This window comes from Vanessa tameamea, chromosome 19 (assembly GCF_037043105.1).
Source record: "Vanessa tameamea isolate UH-Manoa-2023 chromosome 19, ilVanTame1 primary haplotype, whole genome shotgun sequence".
Taxonomy (NCBI): domain Eukaryota; kingdom Metazoa; phylum Arthropoda; class Insecta; order Lepidoptera; family Nymphalidae; genus Vanessa; species Vanessa tameamea.
Genome location: NC_087327.1, coordinates 2,791,936 through 2,810,484, shown reverse-complemented (window position 1 = coordinate 2,810,484; position 18,549 = coordinate 2,791,936). Strand labels below are relative to the sequence as shown.

The window sequence follows — 18,549 nt, the reverse complement described above, 5'->3', positions numbered from 1 at the left end:
ATAAACTCAGTCATAGTGATACCTTAAGCGCCATGAGATTGAGCTGTATGCTGCGCTGTGTGCGCTCGTCACCAGTCTGACCCTCCAGTTCAGTGATCCAGTTAGCCACGGTCTGCATTATCTCGTTTCGTTTCATCCAAAAATGCGTTTGGATTACCTTTAGATATTGTAATTTATTATTTTAAGAAAACTTATTTCCGTCCAAAATAAATGATATAGATTGAATATGGTAAAAGTTACTACATACTTCTTTAAAGCAGGGTTCCGGCGAACGCAGATGGTCAAGCATGGCCCAGCGCACGCAGGCCTGGTAGATGTTGGAGTTGTACTCGAGACTGGCACTGTTGCCGGCGCGCGTGCCGCGACTGCGCTCGTAGCCCGGCTCGTTGAAATAGGGCTCCGGTACCAGGATGAGGGATTGAATCGATACTAGTACCTACGGGGAATACATTCATAACTAGAAATACGTTTGTATATTTGAACTAAATTTTGAATTGTACTTAATGATAAATAGCAATGAAATCAGTTATTATAGAGCCTCATCTCAGCCTCACTCATTAAATATTGCATAATTTATATTGATGTATATCGGCATTTTATCTATTACACTAGCGATTGAATTGAACAATTTTGCAAATTTCGATTCCACTTTTTCGAACATCGAACTTTTAAACTTGGTTAACTTATCTGATCAATGTTTGCGGTTTATATTGTATAATTTTATTACATGTTTCAATTTTGGTATATGCATCTCGTATGTTTGAAAATCCTTTCCTTAAGATATAGGAAGTACTAGTACTTTGAAAGAGATATATTTCTGATCTGACTTTGATCGGCGTTTCGGAAACTCCAGGTAATATGGAGGTCCAAAAGATCGAGGAATAGTCTTCATTCCGCAAAAATTGCGTTTCTCGGGGCAGGGACGCTTACTTGGTACCACAAGTATATATACCAAGTTTTAACGATGCGAAAGTGAGTTTATTTGTTACGCTTTTACTTCTGACTCCTCGTCCGATCATCATGAAATTTTGAATTATAATATATAATAAGGACAAAGTGTACCTAATTTAGTTAATGATTGGAATCAATTTATATTTTTTAAAACAGTAATGTAATGCGGTACCTGGAGAAAGCTAGAAGTGTGTGCATTCCATTTCTCTTCCGGCCGACCGTGCCACGTGTTGAGCACGGAGAGGCACACCTTGCCGTCGTTGTACAGGTTCGGGTTGAAGCGCACGGAGTGTCGGCCCGTGGTCTCCAGGTTGATGAGCATCGGCACAGCGGGGTACTCCGCCGGGAAGTACACGTCGAGTATGAAGCAGCCGTTGGCGTACGGCGTGTCCGATGGACCGGTGATCAGCACCTAAAATCGTTTATCTTTTTTTCATATCTTACGGAAATATGACTGGCAAATATGCTCACTGATGGTAAGTGGTTACCACTGCCCCGTTAGACTGATTCGATCACCCTTCAAACCGAAACACATAAAATACTAAGCAATGCTGCTTGGCATTAGAATATGTGATGAGTGAATGGGACTTCATGGTAATTTAGATTTGGATAATTTAACTGTTAAGGTTAATAATTGATTATTACAGCCAGTCATCCGACTATCTGTTTCGCATGAACGTTTTTTTCATTGTATGTAATTTGAATGTAGCTTAACATATTTAACTAAATAATGATTAATTATGAAATGATCTATTAGACAGCTGGAATGCATCGCGATTTAAGTAAATAAAAATCGTCAGCCTTAAAGATCTACTTGGTTTTGTATTCAATATGCTGATGACAAAAAAAATCCTAACTGAAATTCCTCACAATTTATAGCACTCATTATGCTAGAAACGATGCATGTACGCTTACAATTCGATAAAAACAAGCTTTTATTTTAAACGTAAATGATTGATGTCTCTAGTTTCTCCCTCCGTCAGAGTTTGGCACTGGACTATTCGTGGACACGAGTAGAGTAGAGCGTGACCTTCATGACGTCGAGGCGGTCGGTGTCGGTGCGCACGAAGACGGACGAGGAGTAGGAGAGCGGCAGGCTGGTGGCGAGCGTGGCGGCCTCCTGCGCGAGGCGCTTCATGCGCGCCGGGTGCGCGCGCTCGCCCGCCGCGCGCACGGTGCCCTCGAAGTGGTACGGCACCGTGAACCGGAAGCCGCCCTCGGGGCACTCCGCCATCATCTCGAACGTCTCTGTGGCCACCAGGGGAGCGTCAGTGCCGCTCGACAAACTCTTTACAAGATTATATAAAATTGAGGAATGGAAGGAACGAGAGAAGTGCGAGGTATACAATAAATATTTATCGTCGGTATGTCGTCGGTACTCAATAACCTTATTTCAGCATCATTCATTCATCAGGGGAAAAATTGTTAGGAGCGCTTATGCCGGATTAGCCGTTTCCACGACAAGACACTTTTGAAAGGGATAGTGAGCCAAATGACCTACAAGTTTCTTAAAAAAAATCCGGTACAAAAGTTTAGTCTCTTTTTAATAGAATCTTTAGAAAAAAATCCTAAGTAAACTACTATTTAACAAATTATTTGTTAAAAATGCATGTTTTCAAAAATGACTACATTTTATTGTAAACTGAACGCTGTCACCTATAAAAAGGTTGAAAGTTATTTTTGTAAATACTTCATAAACGAGTAATTACCTTCTCTAGAATATTTTGATTAAAAAAAAGCATCGCTACAAAATTTTAGAGAAAAAGGAAATGAAAACCAGGCTAAATGCACAATATTAAGCTTCAAACTTCATGGTATTTCTACAAAACTACATCGTTACATCAATATTTAAGCAATTATAAAATTTAAGTCTTTAACTATTGAAAGAAGATATATTTAAATTAAGATTAATATTTTTTTTTTTAAATTACCAATCAACTTTGAATCGCATCGCGCAAACTAGCATACCACGCCGAGCGCTCACAAAAGGAAGACGTATCGCTCGTCGTCGCGTGCTCCCATTACACATACACGTGGCTATTTTCTACAAAAATTGCCTCTCTGTACAGGCATAACGCGGCTAAGAAGTTTTGATCCGAAGTATTTATTTTAACTTATATTAAACCTTTATTTTCATTGGACTACCAGTTTAGACGTCAAAATTACTGAAGAAATCGTAAGCACCGTAAAATCGACGGTTACTGTGAGTGACAATCGATTTTAATTTATTATTCAAAGTTTTTATTTCTTATATATGAACTGTATATCCAATATATTATAATTATTTCAGTAAATTATTATGATTCGTATGTTATTTTATTTTCTAAACAATTGAAAATAAAATACATCGAAATCATATACGGAATAAATAATGTATTAGTATCACGATGCTTTATATTGATTGGCTCGACTACGGTATTTGTACGGAAGAGGCAATTGGAATAAGCGCTCGTAACTAGTACCTCTTTAATAAGAGTTATACGTAATGGTATCTGTAATAATATCAGCTTATATCACCCTTCAAAATGAAAGCCTTGCAAAGTTTCGATGAACGGTAACGGAGTAACCGTGAGACCCTCTCACGTAGCCAGAAGGGCCTGCACGATGCCACATTCCAAGAATAGTGTCAGGCAGGCCGCAGTGCTCACCGAATTGCATGGTGCGCATGAGCTCGATGTAGCGCGCCTCGCGCGTGGCGCCGCGCAGCGGTCTCGCGCCCAGGCTCTCCGCCTCGGCCTCCGAGCGGCACATCAGCGCCGACGTCGCCTGCGCACAACTCGGGTCACTTTACTCGCTCACTTACACTCCGATGACATAGCGCCATCTTTCGAAAGTCCGATATGAGTCGCGGTCGAAATATATATGTCACCGCATACCTGTATATCGGCAATGAGCAACGCGAGACCCTCGTCCTCCTCCGACAGTTCTGAATTACTCGACGTACTAAATCTTTGGCTGTAGGTCATCTTTCCGAATATATTCTTTTTACTCATTCTGGAATAAAAACCCGGGTAAATTAGTCAATCGAACGGATTACAGGTATAGGTAAGAACGTATAAGCTGGAAGCGATATCGGCTTCCGCACCTTAGCTTGGTCGCGTAGGAGTTGGTGGTGCGGCTCATGCTGGCCAGCAGGCGCGGCAGGGCTCGCAGCGCGGGCGCCAGGCGGCGGCAGCGCAGCGCCCGCAGCGCCCGCACGGCGCGCAGCACGCACACGTACAGCGGGATGTGACGCGACATGTCCAACACTACGATAACGATAATATACTGAGCCTACCGTACATTTCTAAAAATAAGCGAATCGAATCTAATTTCTATATTTTATTCGATATAGAAGCAATATTGATTGTCAAATTAAACACTACCACCGGAAAAAAATGGGAAAGACACACAGTAATTGTTTAAATGTTAATTCTGTTTGATTCGAATCATTTAGCATGCTGCTACAATAGTATAGTTTTTTACCTGAATCGTTCCGAAGGTAGGAGCAGATAGCGGGCACGAGCGAGCTGGCAGCCACGAGGTCGATAAACTCCGACGGCAATTCGTGCGCCTCGCTTTCATCGCTCTCCTCGATGTCCTCCTCCTCTTGAGAACCCTCTTCGGGGGGCCATTTCTCACAAGGGTTCATGTATGAAACTAGTACCTGTAATTATATAGCGAAGAGACGAGACAAGAATTAAGTTAAATTATACTAATCTTTAGTTTTTCGTTAGATAATTCTGACGTATATCCATAGTTTATTAATTCGTAAATAATAATTAGACAATTATACGATAATTAAATCTTATAAGCATTTCAATAATAATTTTATGACTTAATTCAATCACCAATTAGAATATTATAAACAAGCTACCTGCAAGAGCACCGTGACGTGTTCCTCCTCGATGCGCTGCCGTACGAGCGCCTGCTCCACGTTCCACGACTGCTGCGTGGAGCCCGTACCGAAGCCCGTGCCCTTGGCCCAGTACAGCTGCGACTTCTCCTCCTTGCCGCCAGAACCGTTTGAGTTTTGACTGTTCTGCTTCCACGACAAATATTGTATCACAATAAATTGAAAATTAACCGTCGGGTCTCGTCCGACCCAGCCGAGATGGCCCAGTGGTTAGAACGCGTGCATCTTAACCCATGATTTCGGGTTCAAACCCAGGCAGGCACCATTGAATTTTCATGTGCTTAATTTGTGTTTATAATTCATCTCGTGCTCGGCGGTGAAGGAAAACATCGTGAGGAAACCTGCATGTGTCTAATTTCAACGAAATTCTGCCACATGTGTATTCCGCCAACCCGCATTGGAGCAGCGTGGTGGAATATGCTCCAAAACCTTCTCCTCAAAAGGGAGAGGAGGCCTTTAGCCCAGCAGTGGGAAATTTACAGGCTGCTAATGTAATAATGTAATAATGTCTCGTCCCCTTTCCAAATATTACTAATCTCTATTGAAATAGTCTACATCTTCCAGTCTAAGGGTGACGAGCATCCTAAAGTACAGAAATGCACCTGGGCACTGGCGGGGCGGTGGTGCGTGAAGACGGCGAGGCAGGCCAGCACGAGGCGCACGGCGCCCAGCTGCAGCAGCGCCACGCGCAGCGCGCGGCCCGCCGGCGACGACAGCGGCGCCGCCTCCAGCAGCTGCGCCACCACGCGGAACGGCAGCGTGCCCAGCGAAGCGCCGTTGCCGCCGTTGCCGCTGCTGTTGCCGCTCACCACTATGTTTCCTGACACGACAACAACAATTAAATAGATACTGAAATATTTTAGATAAAAACGTCTCATAATCCCTTTATGAAAATTCGAGAAAACGGCTAATCCGTCATAAACGCTGATTAAACGGACTGGAGCCGACCGTGTGATTCTTAATAAAAAACGATTTTTATCGGGAATAACACGGTCACCTCCATTAAGCAATCAATTTTAACACTTAAACGTTCTTTGCACATAGGTACAAATTAATTAATTTTTGATAATAAAATAAGAGAGGCACTTGAAATAATAAAATACGGCTCTTTGTCACAATTAATGTTTCAGTTCTTATTGTACGCTCTGAAATTAGTGCTGATAATGGCAAAAGACCCGATGTATTCACTTGAGATCCCTGGGAATGGGGATGAAACCTAAGTGGGTTGTTACAGGCGCTGTCAGTGTAGTATGGCCCTTATAATATCAAATCTTTTTAATTTATACTAACGGCCTTCCTCATCATGTGCGACACCGAGGAGCAGTCTCAGCAGATGCACTGCTTGAGCGCCTTCGTCCAGCAAAGCGGCTGCGTACCCGGGCAGCTTCAGTAGCAATGCCAATGCCACGAGTGCATGTGCCGGAACACCAGCACACCCACTGGTTTCTTCAGTGGCGTTGCCAGTGGTAGCGTTCCCGGCTGATGTCACACCCAATTCTACCATCTCCTGATGAACAATGTTAAAATAGTTAGGCAAGAAGATTGATACTAATCTGTCTACTACGATAATTACAGGTAATTTGATAAACATTGCACTGATTTGTGCGCAAACCGAGGTACACTCTCTAGTCTCTTACTCTCATAAATGATCATTGGGACTTTTCTCTCGACCGTTACCCATGACAATTACGAGTGATGATAATGTCACGTCAGTTTCAGATCGTAGTTCATCAATATGAGTAAATTATAGACGCGACGAAGGATAAGACACCTCGTAGGGGTCGTCCAGCTTCACCCAGTCGAGGTCGTGGTGGTGCGCGGGCGCGGGCGGCGGCGCGGGCGCCACGTGCGGGCGCGGCAGACGCGCCGCCACCAGCGCCAGCCCGCCGCTCGCGCCGAACTCGCGCAGCACCACGCCGCCCGCGCAGCTGCTCGGGGGCCCGTCGCTGCTTCCGCCGCCCTCCCACATCGGGCCCGTCCAAGTATCTGAGCAATAATCATTGTATAAAACAAATACTTTATAACGATTTCACTTGGGTTCAATTATATACTGAAACAGTATATTCTTTATTCAAGAAGGCTCACAAATAGCCCTTTTGCATCGACATGTTACAGAGTTGAATTAAACGTAAAACTATCATCGGTTAAGAAAGTAGATTTGCGAAGAAAAAACTCAGCAGTTACTCCTTTTCACCATCTTAATTACATATTATGTTAATATAGTAGATATAAATGTACATATATATCAGACTTGAATTCAACAAAAAATAAGTCCACGCTTTCTTATCATGAATATTATCTTGTATTGAGTAATATGCCTATTATCAATGTTTTTGTGGCATGAGATTTATAATTTTTAATAGGGCAAGTTAAAAATAACAATGGAGTCTTATTATAGAAACGAATACCGTGCCTGAACAAGGATGTATTAACTTTGCAAAGCCAGAAGCTAGGTTTTAGTACATTTTTTTTAATTATTATTTAGTTAGCTAGTAATTATTTACAAGCCTTGTGATTTATTGTATTTAAATCGTCTTTTTTTACCTCCATTACTGGCTATGTGTAAGTTGAGCGTGAGGTGCGGCCCGAAGACGTGCGGGACGGCAGCGGTAAGCTGAGCCAGTGTCGTGTTCGTGGGAATATAGCCCTCCAGCCCATCAACTTGGACGCGGACCGTCGATTCCATTAAATCTAAAACGAATTTTCTAATTAAATTTTGTAAAATCTATAATTACTTTTTTATTTGATTCTTGATTATGAATTTCATATTTAATATTGGATTAGATTTTAGACCAATATTTTTTACTCCCAGTATGGTTCTGCAGTAACAATAATTAAGCAATAATACTAATTCACGTTCGATTTGCTGTATCTTTAAAAATAAATCACTGACCTCCGCTGACAGAGACGGGGTTGCTCTCATTATTCGCTTTTGTCTGCTTTTTTTTGTTAGTTTGTTGTTTGAGCGTGATGTTCTTAACATCTTTGACGCGCTTGTCCTTGGAAGCGCTGGCGGCGGCAAGGGAGAGCTCCCAAGCCTCGGCTACGGTGAGGATGGCCGTGTCGGACGCACTGCGTAAAACTGCGCCAGCGCCACACGCGCTCGATGCGTTTGCGGTGCTGCTGACCAGCCGGTGGACCTCCTCCAATAGGGGCACTACACATAACACAGCATAAAGACTTTCCTGGTACGGAATCATCACGATAGTGTTCACTGACATCGTACTGTCCTCAGTTACAATTTTCATGCAAAACGTAGTCGAAAACATAAGAGGTCGATGCGCATACCGGGCGGGCGGTGGTCGAGTAGCAGCGCGCGCACGGTGGTGTGCAGCGGCAGGTGCAGCGTGGCGTGCGCGGCGGCGCCCGGGTGCGCGGGCGCGCCCGTCTGCGTGGGCGCGCCCGCGCCGCCCGCCCAGCGCAGCGCCACCGTGGCGCGCTCGCCCGACAGCACCAGCCGTAGGATCAGGGCGCGCGTGAAGCCCGATAGACCTTCCGGACCTGCCGATATCGTAACGTTTCATAAATACACATCGAGTCCGAGCTTCTCGTTAGCGTTGAGTAAAGATATCGAAAACTAATAGATATAGTCGTCGATCTCGATTAGAGATATTGTTCTTACCGGTACAGTGCATGGATTCCAAAATACTGTGTAGGGTGGAAGCGAAAAGCTTTTGATTGGCAGTGTGGCACACCGTTAGCTCGGAGAACAACCGTATCGTATTCTCTTCTAGCAATGCATATTGTGCATTCTCTTGCCAAGTCCTGTAATGTTCATTTATAAGTAAATCAAAGATAATCAGTTATGACAAATGTTTATTTATATTAGCCTGTCTATTAAGCCTGAATTAAGTCAGTTAGGAAGATATACCCAGTGTACGATCGCGGATGACACAGCAGCCTCAGCAGTGGGCGCCAGAATACTGAGCCGGACCCACCGAGCCACTCTTTGACGCGCCGTTCCGAACACACCAGCCGCGCCCATTCTACCACCTCGCTGATACTCTGCATCGACGGCAAATCTGTACAAAGAAATATCTCAAGTAACTGTCGTTCATAGTGCCGTATAGACGTCTAAGCTTAAGGAAAAAATCTTTATTAAGTATAAAAAAACATTCAATAATAAACGAAAAAAAAAAAACAACAAATGTATATAAATCTGACTAACTCAAACTTTTCAAGATGAACAGAATTTTAAATTTCTCATACACGGTTTCTAAATGTGAAATATTCAGAATAGTTTTTAAGATTCCTTATTTTAGGATGTTACACATTCAAATATGGTTTTTATATTTTGACAGCAATATGCATTATATGATAATACCTTTCAATCGACTATCTTCACTGCTACCTGGATCAATCATGTTAACATCCTCCTGAGACTCACTCTGCGCCATTATCGATTCTAATTTAGCTTCACTGTATTCTGCAACCGAAAACGAGCCGTTGCAATAGATAAACACAATTATTTGTATTATTCAAATATCTAAAGCAATGATGGCACCCAATAGAATATTAGGCGCACTCACCGGTGACGGCGCGCATGAGCGCGGCCGGCAGCGGGCAGTTGAGCAGCGCCAGCGTGGCGGCGGGCGACATGGCGGCGGCGGCCACGGTGCGCAGCTGCCAGCCGCGCAGCCGCGCCGCGCCCACCGCCGTGCGCGCCGGCGCCGGCCGCCGCACCTTCGTGTCGTCGGTCTGGCTCTCCATGCTGGCGAGAACGATTCGAGGGTAGGACATCAGTGATAGAGATTTATTGATAGATCGCATGTCTTTTACTACGGGAGACTGTGATGTTTCTATATTTCCTTTACCTCTCGTCTGAATCCATTGGAATTTCCATTTGTTCTAACAAAAGCCGGAACAATTCAGGCCTTATATAGCACATTGAGCATAAGACTGGAAAAAAGAATAAAATAGTACTATTTAATCTATTCGCTCCCATCAAAACTGGTATACTTGGTATTCATATAAATCAATTGTATACCTGCGTCTAATGATTTCTTAAGCAAATTCATTTCTGGTACGTCCTTAACCCATGTATACACGAGTTCGAATAAATCGTCTGTTATAAGTTCTTCCAGATCATCTAAAAGTCTCTCTTCTTTCGCTGTCCATAGTACCTAAGAGTCAAAAAATATTTATTATTGTCTTCTTTTCGATATATAGAGCTGCTTCGGTAGACTGCATGGGAATTAGTTTTTCCAAATATTTTCGATCATAGTATTCGTCTATGAGTATAGTATACTACTACAATATTTGAAAGCCGCGCATCGCACGAGCGAGAAGCGTTACCGTGGCGAGCGTGTGCACGAGCGCGGCGGAGGGCGGGTTGCTGTCCCGCAGGGCGCGCTCGGCGGCCTCGGCCAGCCACTGCACGTACGCGTGCACGCAGCCCGCCGCGCACCAGCGACACAGCGCTACGGCGAGCGCGCACACCCCGCCGAGGCTTCCGCCGCCGACGCCGCCCGCAGCTGCGCTCGAAGATTGGAACGCTGCGGCGTATATTAACAAACAGTCAACCCATTGCCGAACGACTTTTCTATTAAGAAAAAGGATTTGGCGCTTGTCCTCTATGCAGTTCAACTATGAGGTAGATTTTTACCAACATTATTTTTGACCACTGATCCCAAGCAATATTTATATACGAATTGAGTATATGAAACACTCAATGGTACTTGTCACGGGTTAAAATCGGCAACCTCCGATTAAGATAAGCTTATTAATTAGCTTCGACTTTCACCACATATTAAATTACCAATTAAAATATCTTAACTCAGATTCATAGTTTTACTAAAATTAATGTAGCAATTTTTTGTTCACTGTGCAAACATACCATGCGCGTGCGCGTGCGAATCCATTTGCAGTAAAGTGGTGAGAAGCGGTGCGCGCAGAGCAGGCGAGGCGCGTGCGGCGGCAAGCAGTGCGCGATGAGCATGCTGCGCCTGGGCACCCCCGGCCAGCACACAGGCACAGAGTGCGCTCACGGCGCCCGCACTGCCCAGTGCCGCCCAGCGGGAGCTCTCCAGACGGGCGCGAGTACACGCCCACACGACACGAGCCCAACGGTTTCTAAACAAGTACCATGGATAATGTTATCTTATCTTACAATTTTAATTTTTTTAAATAGTCTGAGTATAATTTCTTGATGAAAGTCAAAATAAGAAAATCAAAAGTGTATAACATAAGTCGAAAAATATATCAAACTTACTCGAGATTATCCTGCGCAGCGAGGTGCGTATCCGTGGGTGTGGTGAAGGCGGGAGCAGCAAGTAATCGCAGCTGCAAGAGACCCATGTTTGAACTGTCACGTGGCTTATATAGGCGCAGAGTAACCGTGGTCACGACCAACGGCCGCGCCAGGGCGAGTCGGATGAAGGTCATGCCGGCCGTACTCTGCGGCGCGCCGAGGGGAGCCACCGTCCCGCCACATCCCGCTTCCACGCCCACCGCCCCCGGGCAAGCTGCAGTATCAGAGTACAATTGAACGATCGGAACAATAAACGATCAGCGCCGCCGACCACGGCGCGAGTACGACACGGGTACTGACTGGCGAGGCTGGTGAGGTGCGGCTGCAGGTGCACCTCGTGCAGCGTGGCGGCGTAGGGCAGCGTGAGCGTGAGCGCCAGCGACGCGTCGTCGGCGCTGAAGAAGTGGTAGGACCAGGCGGCCGCGCGCACGCGCCGCGCCGCGCACGAGCCCGCGCCGCCGCCGCCGCCCAGCAGCACGTCCGCCGCCTGCGCCGTGGGGTTGCCGCACGACACCGTGCCTGCGCACACGGCGAATACTCTAAATGAGCCACCTCTGATGCGATTCAACAAATTCTCAGTGCAAGCATCCGTCCGAAACTGTGAATGCATAATACTTATCTGCGCAGTTGGCTAGTCATTGAGTTTAACTCCCGTCGCCAAAATTGCTCAGGAGGACGACATAAGTATCGTCCAAGTTTACTTATAATATAAATAAATATAAATGTCAAGCATATAAAATAGAGTATACAAAAGTTTAGTGACTTAGTACTCACAAAGAGGTGCAATATTAATTAATCCATCAGTAGTTTCTATAACAGGCGGTTGCGACTTCTTGTTAGCGGCTGAAGCGGGAGTCGATAAGTTGATCAGTTGAGGTGGAAGTTTAAGATGATTCATGAGAGATGAAACCAGTCCTTGGTTGCTGCTCGGCCCGGCCTTTTGGCAGATATTTTTATTACATTTAAGTAAACATACATTTCATCCGTTAACATATAACATAAAATTTATAATTTCCTATTCCCTATTTCTGATTCGTGACGGCGACATATTTTAGTCATAAATTATTGTATAAGAATAAGGTCGTCACGGCAAACTAAGAATTTATAATTTAAAAAAACAATAAATTAATATGAAGTAACATAAGAGAAAAATTTAACATTACGTATTAAGTAGGTTTTATTCCCTAGCCTGATATAGATTAGGTTCTTTGTAAGTAAACATTTTTTTTTTCTTTATAAAATAGATATATAGTGGCTTAGCATTTTGTGCACACACTTGCCATATAAGAGCGTCACGCCGTTTGCGAATATCTCGACTGTTATTATTATGGCAAGTCAGGGAAATCACCTGGTGGCAGGCGGACAGCTTGTCCAGTGCGAGCTCCAGGCCTCCCGCGTCCACGAAAGCGGCCAGAACCTCTGGTTTGTCCAACACGCGCACAACGAGCTGCTGCATGCCTTGGGATAACTTTACCATCTCTTCTTTTCCTGCACAGAATTTGAACATTTTTGTGTAAGCTGGGAACATCGACTTACATATAATATTGTTATTAGTTTAAAATATATTTTAGTTATAATGAGCAATGTCAGATTTTGATCTATAATGTCTTATTTATATGAAGCTATTTTTATTTTTTTATTTTTGCATGTCTAAAGTTTCATCTCATTTATATTATCAGAGATTTTCATCGTACAATATGAACTAACATTATTTAGGCATGAAACTCACTAAGGAAGTCCATAAGACTAGGTAGAATCAGCACAGGGTTAGCAGCAAATGCTGGCAGCTGCGCCACCAACCAAAACACTTCTTCTTTTAGGGACCACTGTTCGGAACTACACTCGCCGTTCACACCTGTAATAAAAAAAGTAAATATTATTATGGATTGTTAAGATATTAATACAAACCTGAAATTACAAAATAGAATTAAGAATATCTGTTTAATGTAAAAATCCCTAGAGCAGATTAAAATAGTAAAAGAATATTAAAAACAATATTATAATAATTTTAATTCTCGGCATTATATATTAATTTCTCTTGGTTAAACATTAAATTCAGTTACAAAATCATGATTCACTCAAAATATTTTATAAGTAAATAACCTATTATATATGTCATAATATATATCCATGAATACGTGAACATCGAATTTAAAATATTAATTATAAACTTATGAAAAGATAGTGCCATAGATAATGAAAAAAATAGACGCTGTTAGCGCCTGACATAAACAGCATAGCAACCTAATTCACCTACCACCTATTGCATACGCATGCGACCACATGTTACCGTTCTAGACGGTACGCACACAATAATCAAGCTATGCACATGTAATTGTTACGAAAAGGTCGTGTTTTTCACCATGTCATTGTACAGACGCTTTTAAATTCCCAACCTATACGCACGTCCAATAAAGAGCTGTTCATTTTATATGCATCGAGTTTTCTTTGAACTCATCTTATACAATACAGGCACATTTAAGACAACTGAAAATTTTCAGACTATCTACTCAGAAGTAACAGCTTGTGTTATTACAGCATCACTGATATCGAATTATTATTATTTTTATAAACGAAACGTAAAAAATATAATATATATACTGAGTGATACCTGAGTTTAGAATTATCGTATTCATTCCGTCGCACATTGATAATGTCCTGTAGAATTTTTGCATGATTTCGTGGTGTTGTAATACTGAAAATAAAATAAATCATAAAGTTTAGGATTAGTTTAAGTATACTTCGGTAATATATTTTACGCCTTGAGCTGCGATACGTAATATGTTATATTGTTACCTAGGCACCAGAGGAGAGACAAAACTATTATTATGATTTGTAGCAATACTGATGTAGAGGCAAGTTTTCTTATTATTATTTTTTATTTTATAACATCAGTAGTCGGGCGACAAATAGACCACTTGATGGTAGGAGGTCACCATCACATCGCGTGAAATATTAACCATTTCTTACAACACCAATCTACCAACGTTCTTGTGCCACTATAGCACGCGAGTTGAGTTAGTGTCCATGTTTCCTCACCTTTATTTATGGCAGATTAGACACATTGATTGAAGACTTTCGTTTTTAAACATTTAGTTATTTAGTTATTAAACATATACGTACATTATACACATGTATACCGTCAAACATGAGGGTTAAATACGTCTCATATGTATAATGAAATTTCTTACCTGTATCAGCAAGACAGGGCATCTTAGGCACCTGCTGCTTTCTTTCGTCTTCCAAGTTGGTACCCTCCGCCTGCGCTGCGTTGTTCTGTGCTTTACTTTCATCCGTCTGAGACATGTCGCTACTTGAACCGCCGGGGCTGGTCGAGGGCTGTTTGGGCAAAATTGATCATAACTCGTTTAATCTAATTATTAATAATAACGAATAGATCAATGAATAGAACATTAACGAAATGGTATGTTAATACTATTTTTTATCTCTTTCGACTCTAATTGACGTTTAAACATTGGTTTACTGATTATGTTTGCTTTAATACATTTGGGCTTTGATGATGTAATGACTACACTTTATTTCGAAAATATTATCAATGTATAGGTATGATTACATAATGCATGCTATTGACATTTATTTTACCTACAATATGTACGACAAAAAATCCTTTAGTTAAATATGTAAATTGATAATACCACAACACAACTCCATAAATCCATTATAATTTTACTTATCAATAGCGACATAAAATCGAGTCGCCATGACATCGAAAAGGTTTATACGCCAAACTAAGCCACGAGAATTATTTTCGTAATATGAGTAAGTTATAGTAATTATAGAATAAATTGTATAATATAAGGTCAATATTCAATGAATATTCATCTGACTCCTTAAAACTTAAATATAAATCTCTGAAGACTTATATATGAAGTGTCTTATTAAAACTAAATGAAGATTTGGTGCAGTAAATAAAAGGATAGGTAGTTGCTATCGACTTAAGACTTACCGCATGACTGGTGGAGGGCGTGGCGGCAGCAGGAGGTGTGGCGGCAGACGCCGTCGGCAGCGGTAGAGCTAGCAGCTTGCGCGCGTAGTGCAGCAGCTGCTGCAGCAGCGCGCGGCGCAGCGGCGCTCGGCGCGTGCTGCCGGCCAGCACGTCGGCCAGCAGCCCCGACAGGCGCGCCTCGCCGCCCGCCGCGCCGCCGCCGCCGCCGCCGTTCTCCGCCCGCCAGCCGCTGCTTTCGCGCACCCACCAGCCGCATTGTTCCGCTGCAGACGATAACGAGATTACATCTTGGAATACTAAAATGACTTCCTTTAACAACATAATATAATCGATTATTTAAATGATGAATATGATAAAATAAAGCAAACGAAAATTTAGTATTGTTGTACTTGGATGCATATAAGATGATCATGACCATACCGACGGCCTCGATGAGAGGCAGCGCTTGGTGGACGTGCTTCGGGGCGAGAGCGGGCAGCAAGGAGTGAGCGGCACGCAGCAGTGCAGCGTGCAAGTCCAGTGCAGAATGTGATACGGGCGGAGTGTTTGGCACTCGTTTCCACAACGCTGCAAGTACTTTAAGCGATACGAGGGCTCCGGCTGCGCCTCGTGCTTTCACCACTCGAGAGAGAACCGACTGTAAAGCTGCTGCAGCACCTGCACCCGCACCAATACTTGCGCCACCCTGGTAGCGGTATTTCATACAATTATTTACTGGTAAAATATGGATAAGGTGGAAAAAATAAAATATTAGTGAAGTAAAATATTATATTGTAAAATTTTACTAACCAGATAAGGCTCAGAGGAGATAACCGCTCCATCAGCGGTGACGTCAATGGATATGAATTTTACAAGGGCAGGAACAAAATATTCGCATTCCAGGATCACGCGTCCCATCGTTTGAGTGCTGCCCTCAGTCTACAAAATGTCATAATAAAATTAAAATAAACACGAGCAAATAAAAACATATGAACAAAACCGTTCTCACCAGTAATGGTAAACTTGCCACCCACGCCAAAGCTTGCATCGAGAGCACCCAACACCTCAACGATATGTTTTCTAATCTGGAAACGATAATACAACAATAGAGCGACGGCGACAACTTATCGAGAGCGGCGGCTGGCTCGATACTCACTGCGTGAGCGCGCGCAGTAGCGCCGTGACGGTGTCGGAGGCGAGGCGCACCCGCGGCGCGTCGGCCGGCACCATCAGCGAGCCCAGCGACCACGCGCCGCCCCACGCCGACCCGTTCAGCGTCAGCCACAGCGACACCACGTTCTCCATCAGCGTGCAGTCGATCTGATGCAAATTCGAAATTCGTATCCTTCACGCCATGGATTTTTAGTTCGAAAATCTTGTCGGACAGGATACGGTACCTGAGAATGGAATTCCAACGCGAGATGCCTGAAGACATCGTAGAGGGTGTGCGCCAGAGGCGGATTGTGGCGCGCCTCGTCGTGCACTTCGGGCGGCGAGGCGGCGTCGAGCAGCGCCGCGGGCTCGGGCGCGCCGCGCGCGGGAGGCGCACGCAGCGCCAGCGGCAGCGCGGCGGCCGTGGCCACGAGCACGCGCTGTGCGAACGCCTCGCCGCCCGCCGCCGCACCGCTCTCGAGCCGCGCATCCACGCACGTCGATAGGCTGAAACGATTCATTTGCGTTCAACTCGGGAGAGTCCACGAATGTATCATAATGTCGATCGTTTATTAAGGCCGCATACAAATTGCTCCCGTCTGCGACGGGTTTCGATCTCGTCTCCTTTTTGACAGCTTCGAAGAAATATTGTGCGAGTTTGTCCTCGGATTCGGAATCATCAGATTCTACTACTTGAGTCAATTGACATTCCATGTCCTCGAAGAAACCTGACAAACGAAAAAAAAAATCAATAGAAACTTATAAAATATTTATCAATAAATCTGGAAAAACATGCACCTTGTGTAACAATATCCACCAGCGAAAGATTTTAAAGTAAATCATGCCATGAAATACTTGTTAGAATTAACAAACTAAAATCATCGCGATATTTTTATACAAAAATTTTTTTTCTTACTTGAGGCTACGAGCGTAGCTCGGGTATTTATTTTAGGTTTGGTAAAATTTGTACTTTTCGCCAGGCCGAAACTGTCCGCTAACACATCTGCAATAAAAGTGGTGGGGTTGTAGTTTAGCAAAGGTACAAAATAATACGGACATATTAAAATTAGCGAATAGGCTTTTATATCCCTTCATAATTCTCATATTTACCAACATAAAAAAAAAAATTGAAATTTGTTTAAAGCGCATTATCAAACTGATCACTAGTACAATAAGTCAGTCAATACAGCAATGTTATATTATATAGGTTCTTAGTACCCGCTACAGAGCTGAGCCGCTTGGGCGGCGTCTTCGCGAAACTGGCGTCGTCGTGCGCGACGCGGATTACGCGCGACGTGCCCGCGCCGCCCCACTCCTCGTTGGGCGTGGGCGGCAGCTCGCCGCACTCGTGCTCTACTAGATCCTGGCAACGATTACTCATCATCAATATTCATTATTATAATTATTGGACGTATTTAGGGTCAATCGATATAATGGGGGTAATACAATAAATATTATATTACCAAAATATGATATAATATCTGCCTATGGTATTAACCTGTAACAGAGTGGTGACGGCGTGACGCGGCCAGGGCGGAAGTGTCACGGCGAGACGCGCGAGGCCCAAAATACACGAAGGCTCCAGCAGCGCTGCACCGCCACACAATGCGCAAAGGCGACCCACGACCTGAAAGCCAGAATATGAGAAAAATGAATTATCTAACTGAAAACGTATATCTTACGTACGACAAAATGATTCGCAGGTCGATTATCCGACATGATACAATGATAACAATATTATAATAAAATGTAATTCGTGTACCTTGGCGCATAGCAGGAGATGGTCGGCCAGCAGCGTGGAATCCATGGCCAGCATGTGCGTGACAAGTGCATGTGCCAGTGCAGCGCCCAGCGCCGGGCTCAGCAGGCGCGCACCTTCGTCCGCCCGACTGTTGCAGGCGCTGGCCAGGCCGGGGCCGGCTCCGGAACTGCCTTCCGGGCCGCTGCTGCGCTTGCACATCATTGCCATACGCGCTTTCAGGCTGAGGCGAGCGCGCTGAAGTGATGTATTTATTCGATTATGCAATCGATACTTTTTAGACACAACATTAATATTACGCAGTTTCAAATATTTTTTTAAATGACCTTTGTATGATAATATAGGTCTATGTTAATAAACTTACCTGCTGTTCCTCAAGCGCCACTTGAATTCCTCGGCGTGAGGCCTCCAATTCCTGCATCTGATGAAGTAGCTTCTTATGCAACTTGCGCCTATGCAGTTTGCCTTCAACGGCGCGAGGCGAAGGTGTAGTGCTATCTGTTGGAGTCGGACGAGCTCTACCACCGGCTACCCAGTCCCACCTTTTAATCATAGTCAGAGAATATTAAAAAATATATATAATTATTCAGTACTTC

General features: G+C 43.8%; 1 protein-coding gene across 1 annotated transcript in view; it reads right to left on the bottom strand.

Moving 5' to 3' along the window:
• Bruce (BIR repeat containing ubiquitin-conjugating enzyme) overlaps positions 1-18,549 on the bottom strand; it is a 34,705-nt gene that overhangs the window by 1,394 nt on the left and 14,762 nt on the right. The window contains exons 17-58 of the mRNA XM_026635216.2: positions 18,318-18,495; positions 17,957-18,190; positions 17,693-17,821; positions 17,413-17,557; positions 17,111-17,197; positions 16,781-16,922; positions 16,440-16,701; positions 16,199-16,362; positions 16,052-16,127; positions 15,853-15,981; positions 15,484-15,748; positions 15,064-15,326; positions 14,288-14,435; positions 13,708-13,791; positions 12,826-12,951; positions 12,445-12,584; positions 11,871-12,033; positions 11,397-11,615; positions 11,058-11,310; positions 10,683-10,918; positions 10,142-10,341; positions 9,834-9,969; positions 9,661-9,745; positions 9,376-9,557; positions 9,171-9,272; positions 8,718-8,868; positions 8,469-8,611; positions 8,135-8,347; positions 7,740-8,003; positions 7,391-7,537; positions 6,618-6,832; positions 6,137-6,353; positions 5,449-5,666; positions 4,808-4,972; positions 4,417-4,597; positions 4,037-4,199; positions 3,828-3,945; positions 3,600-3,717; positions 1,982-2,199; positions 1,124-1,363; positions 248-436; positions 23-157 (exon numbers count right to left, since the gene is read on the bottom strand). Of these exons, the coding sequence (XP_026491001.2) occupies positions 23-157; positions 248-436; positions 1,124-1,363; positions 1,982-2,199; positions 3,600-3,717; positions 3,828-3,945; positions 4,037-4,199; positions 4,417-4,597; positions 4,808-4,972; positions 5,449-5,666; positions 6,137-6,353; positions 6,618-6,832; positions 7,391-7,537; positions 7,740-8,003; positions 8,135-8,347; positions 8,469-8,611; positions 8,718-8,868; positions 9,171-9,272; positions 9,376-9,557; positions 9,661-9,745; positions 9,834-9,969; positions 10,142-10,341; positions 10,683-10,918; positions 11,058-11,310; positions 11,397-11,615; positions 11,871-12,033; positions 12,445-12,584; positions 12,826-12,951; positions 13,708-13,791; positions 14,288-14,435; positions 15,064-15,326; positions 15,484-15,748; positions 15,853-15,981; positions 16,052-16,127; positions 16,199-16,362; positions 16,440-16,701; positions 16,781-16,922; positions 17,111-17,197; positions 17,413-17,557; positions 17,693-17,821; positions 17,957-18,190; positions 18,318-18,495 (7,243 nt within the window). The remainder of the gene's footprint in view (positions 1-22; positions 158-247; positions 437-1,123; positions 1,364-1,981; positions 2,200-3,599; positions 3,718-3,827; positions 3,946-4,036; positions 4,200-4,416; positions 4,598-4,807; positions 4,973-5,448; positions 5,667-6,136; positions 6,354-6,617; positions 6,833-7,390; positions 7,538-7,739; positions 8,004-8,134; positions 8,348-8,468; positions 8,612-8,717; positions 8,869-9,170; positions 9,273-9,375; positions 9,558-9,660; positions 9,746-9,833; positions 9,970-10,141; positions 10,342-10,682; positions 10,919-11,057; positions 11,311-11,396; positions 11,616-11,870; positions 12,034-12,444; positions 12,585-12,825; positions 12,952-13,707; positions 13,792-14,287; positions 14,436-15,063; positions 15,327-15,483; positions 15,749-15,852; positions 15,982-16,051; positions 16,128-16,198; positions 16,363-16,439; positions 16,702-16,780; positions 16,923-17,110; positions 17,198-17,412; positions 17,558-17,692; positions 17,822-17,956; positions 18,191-18,317; positions 18,496-18,549) is intronic.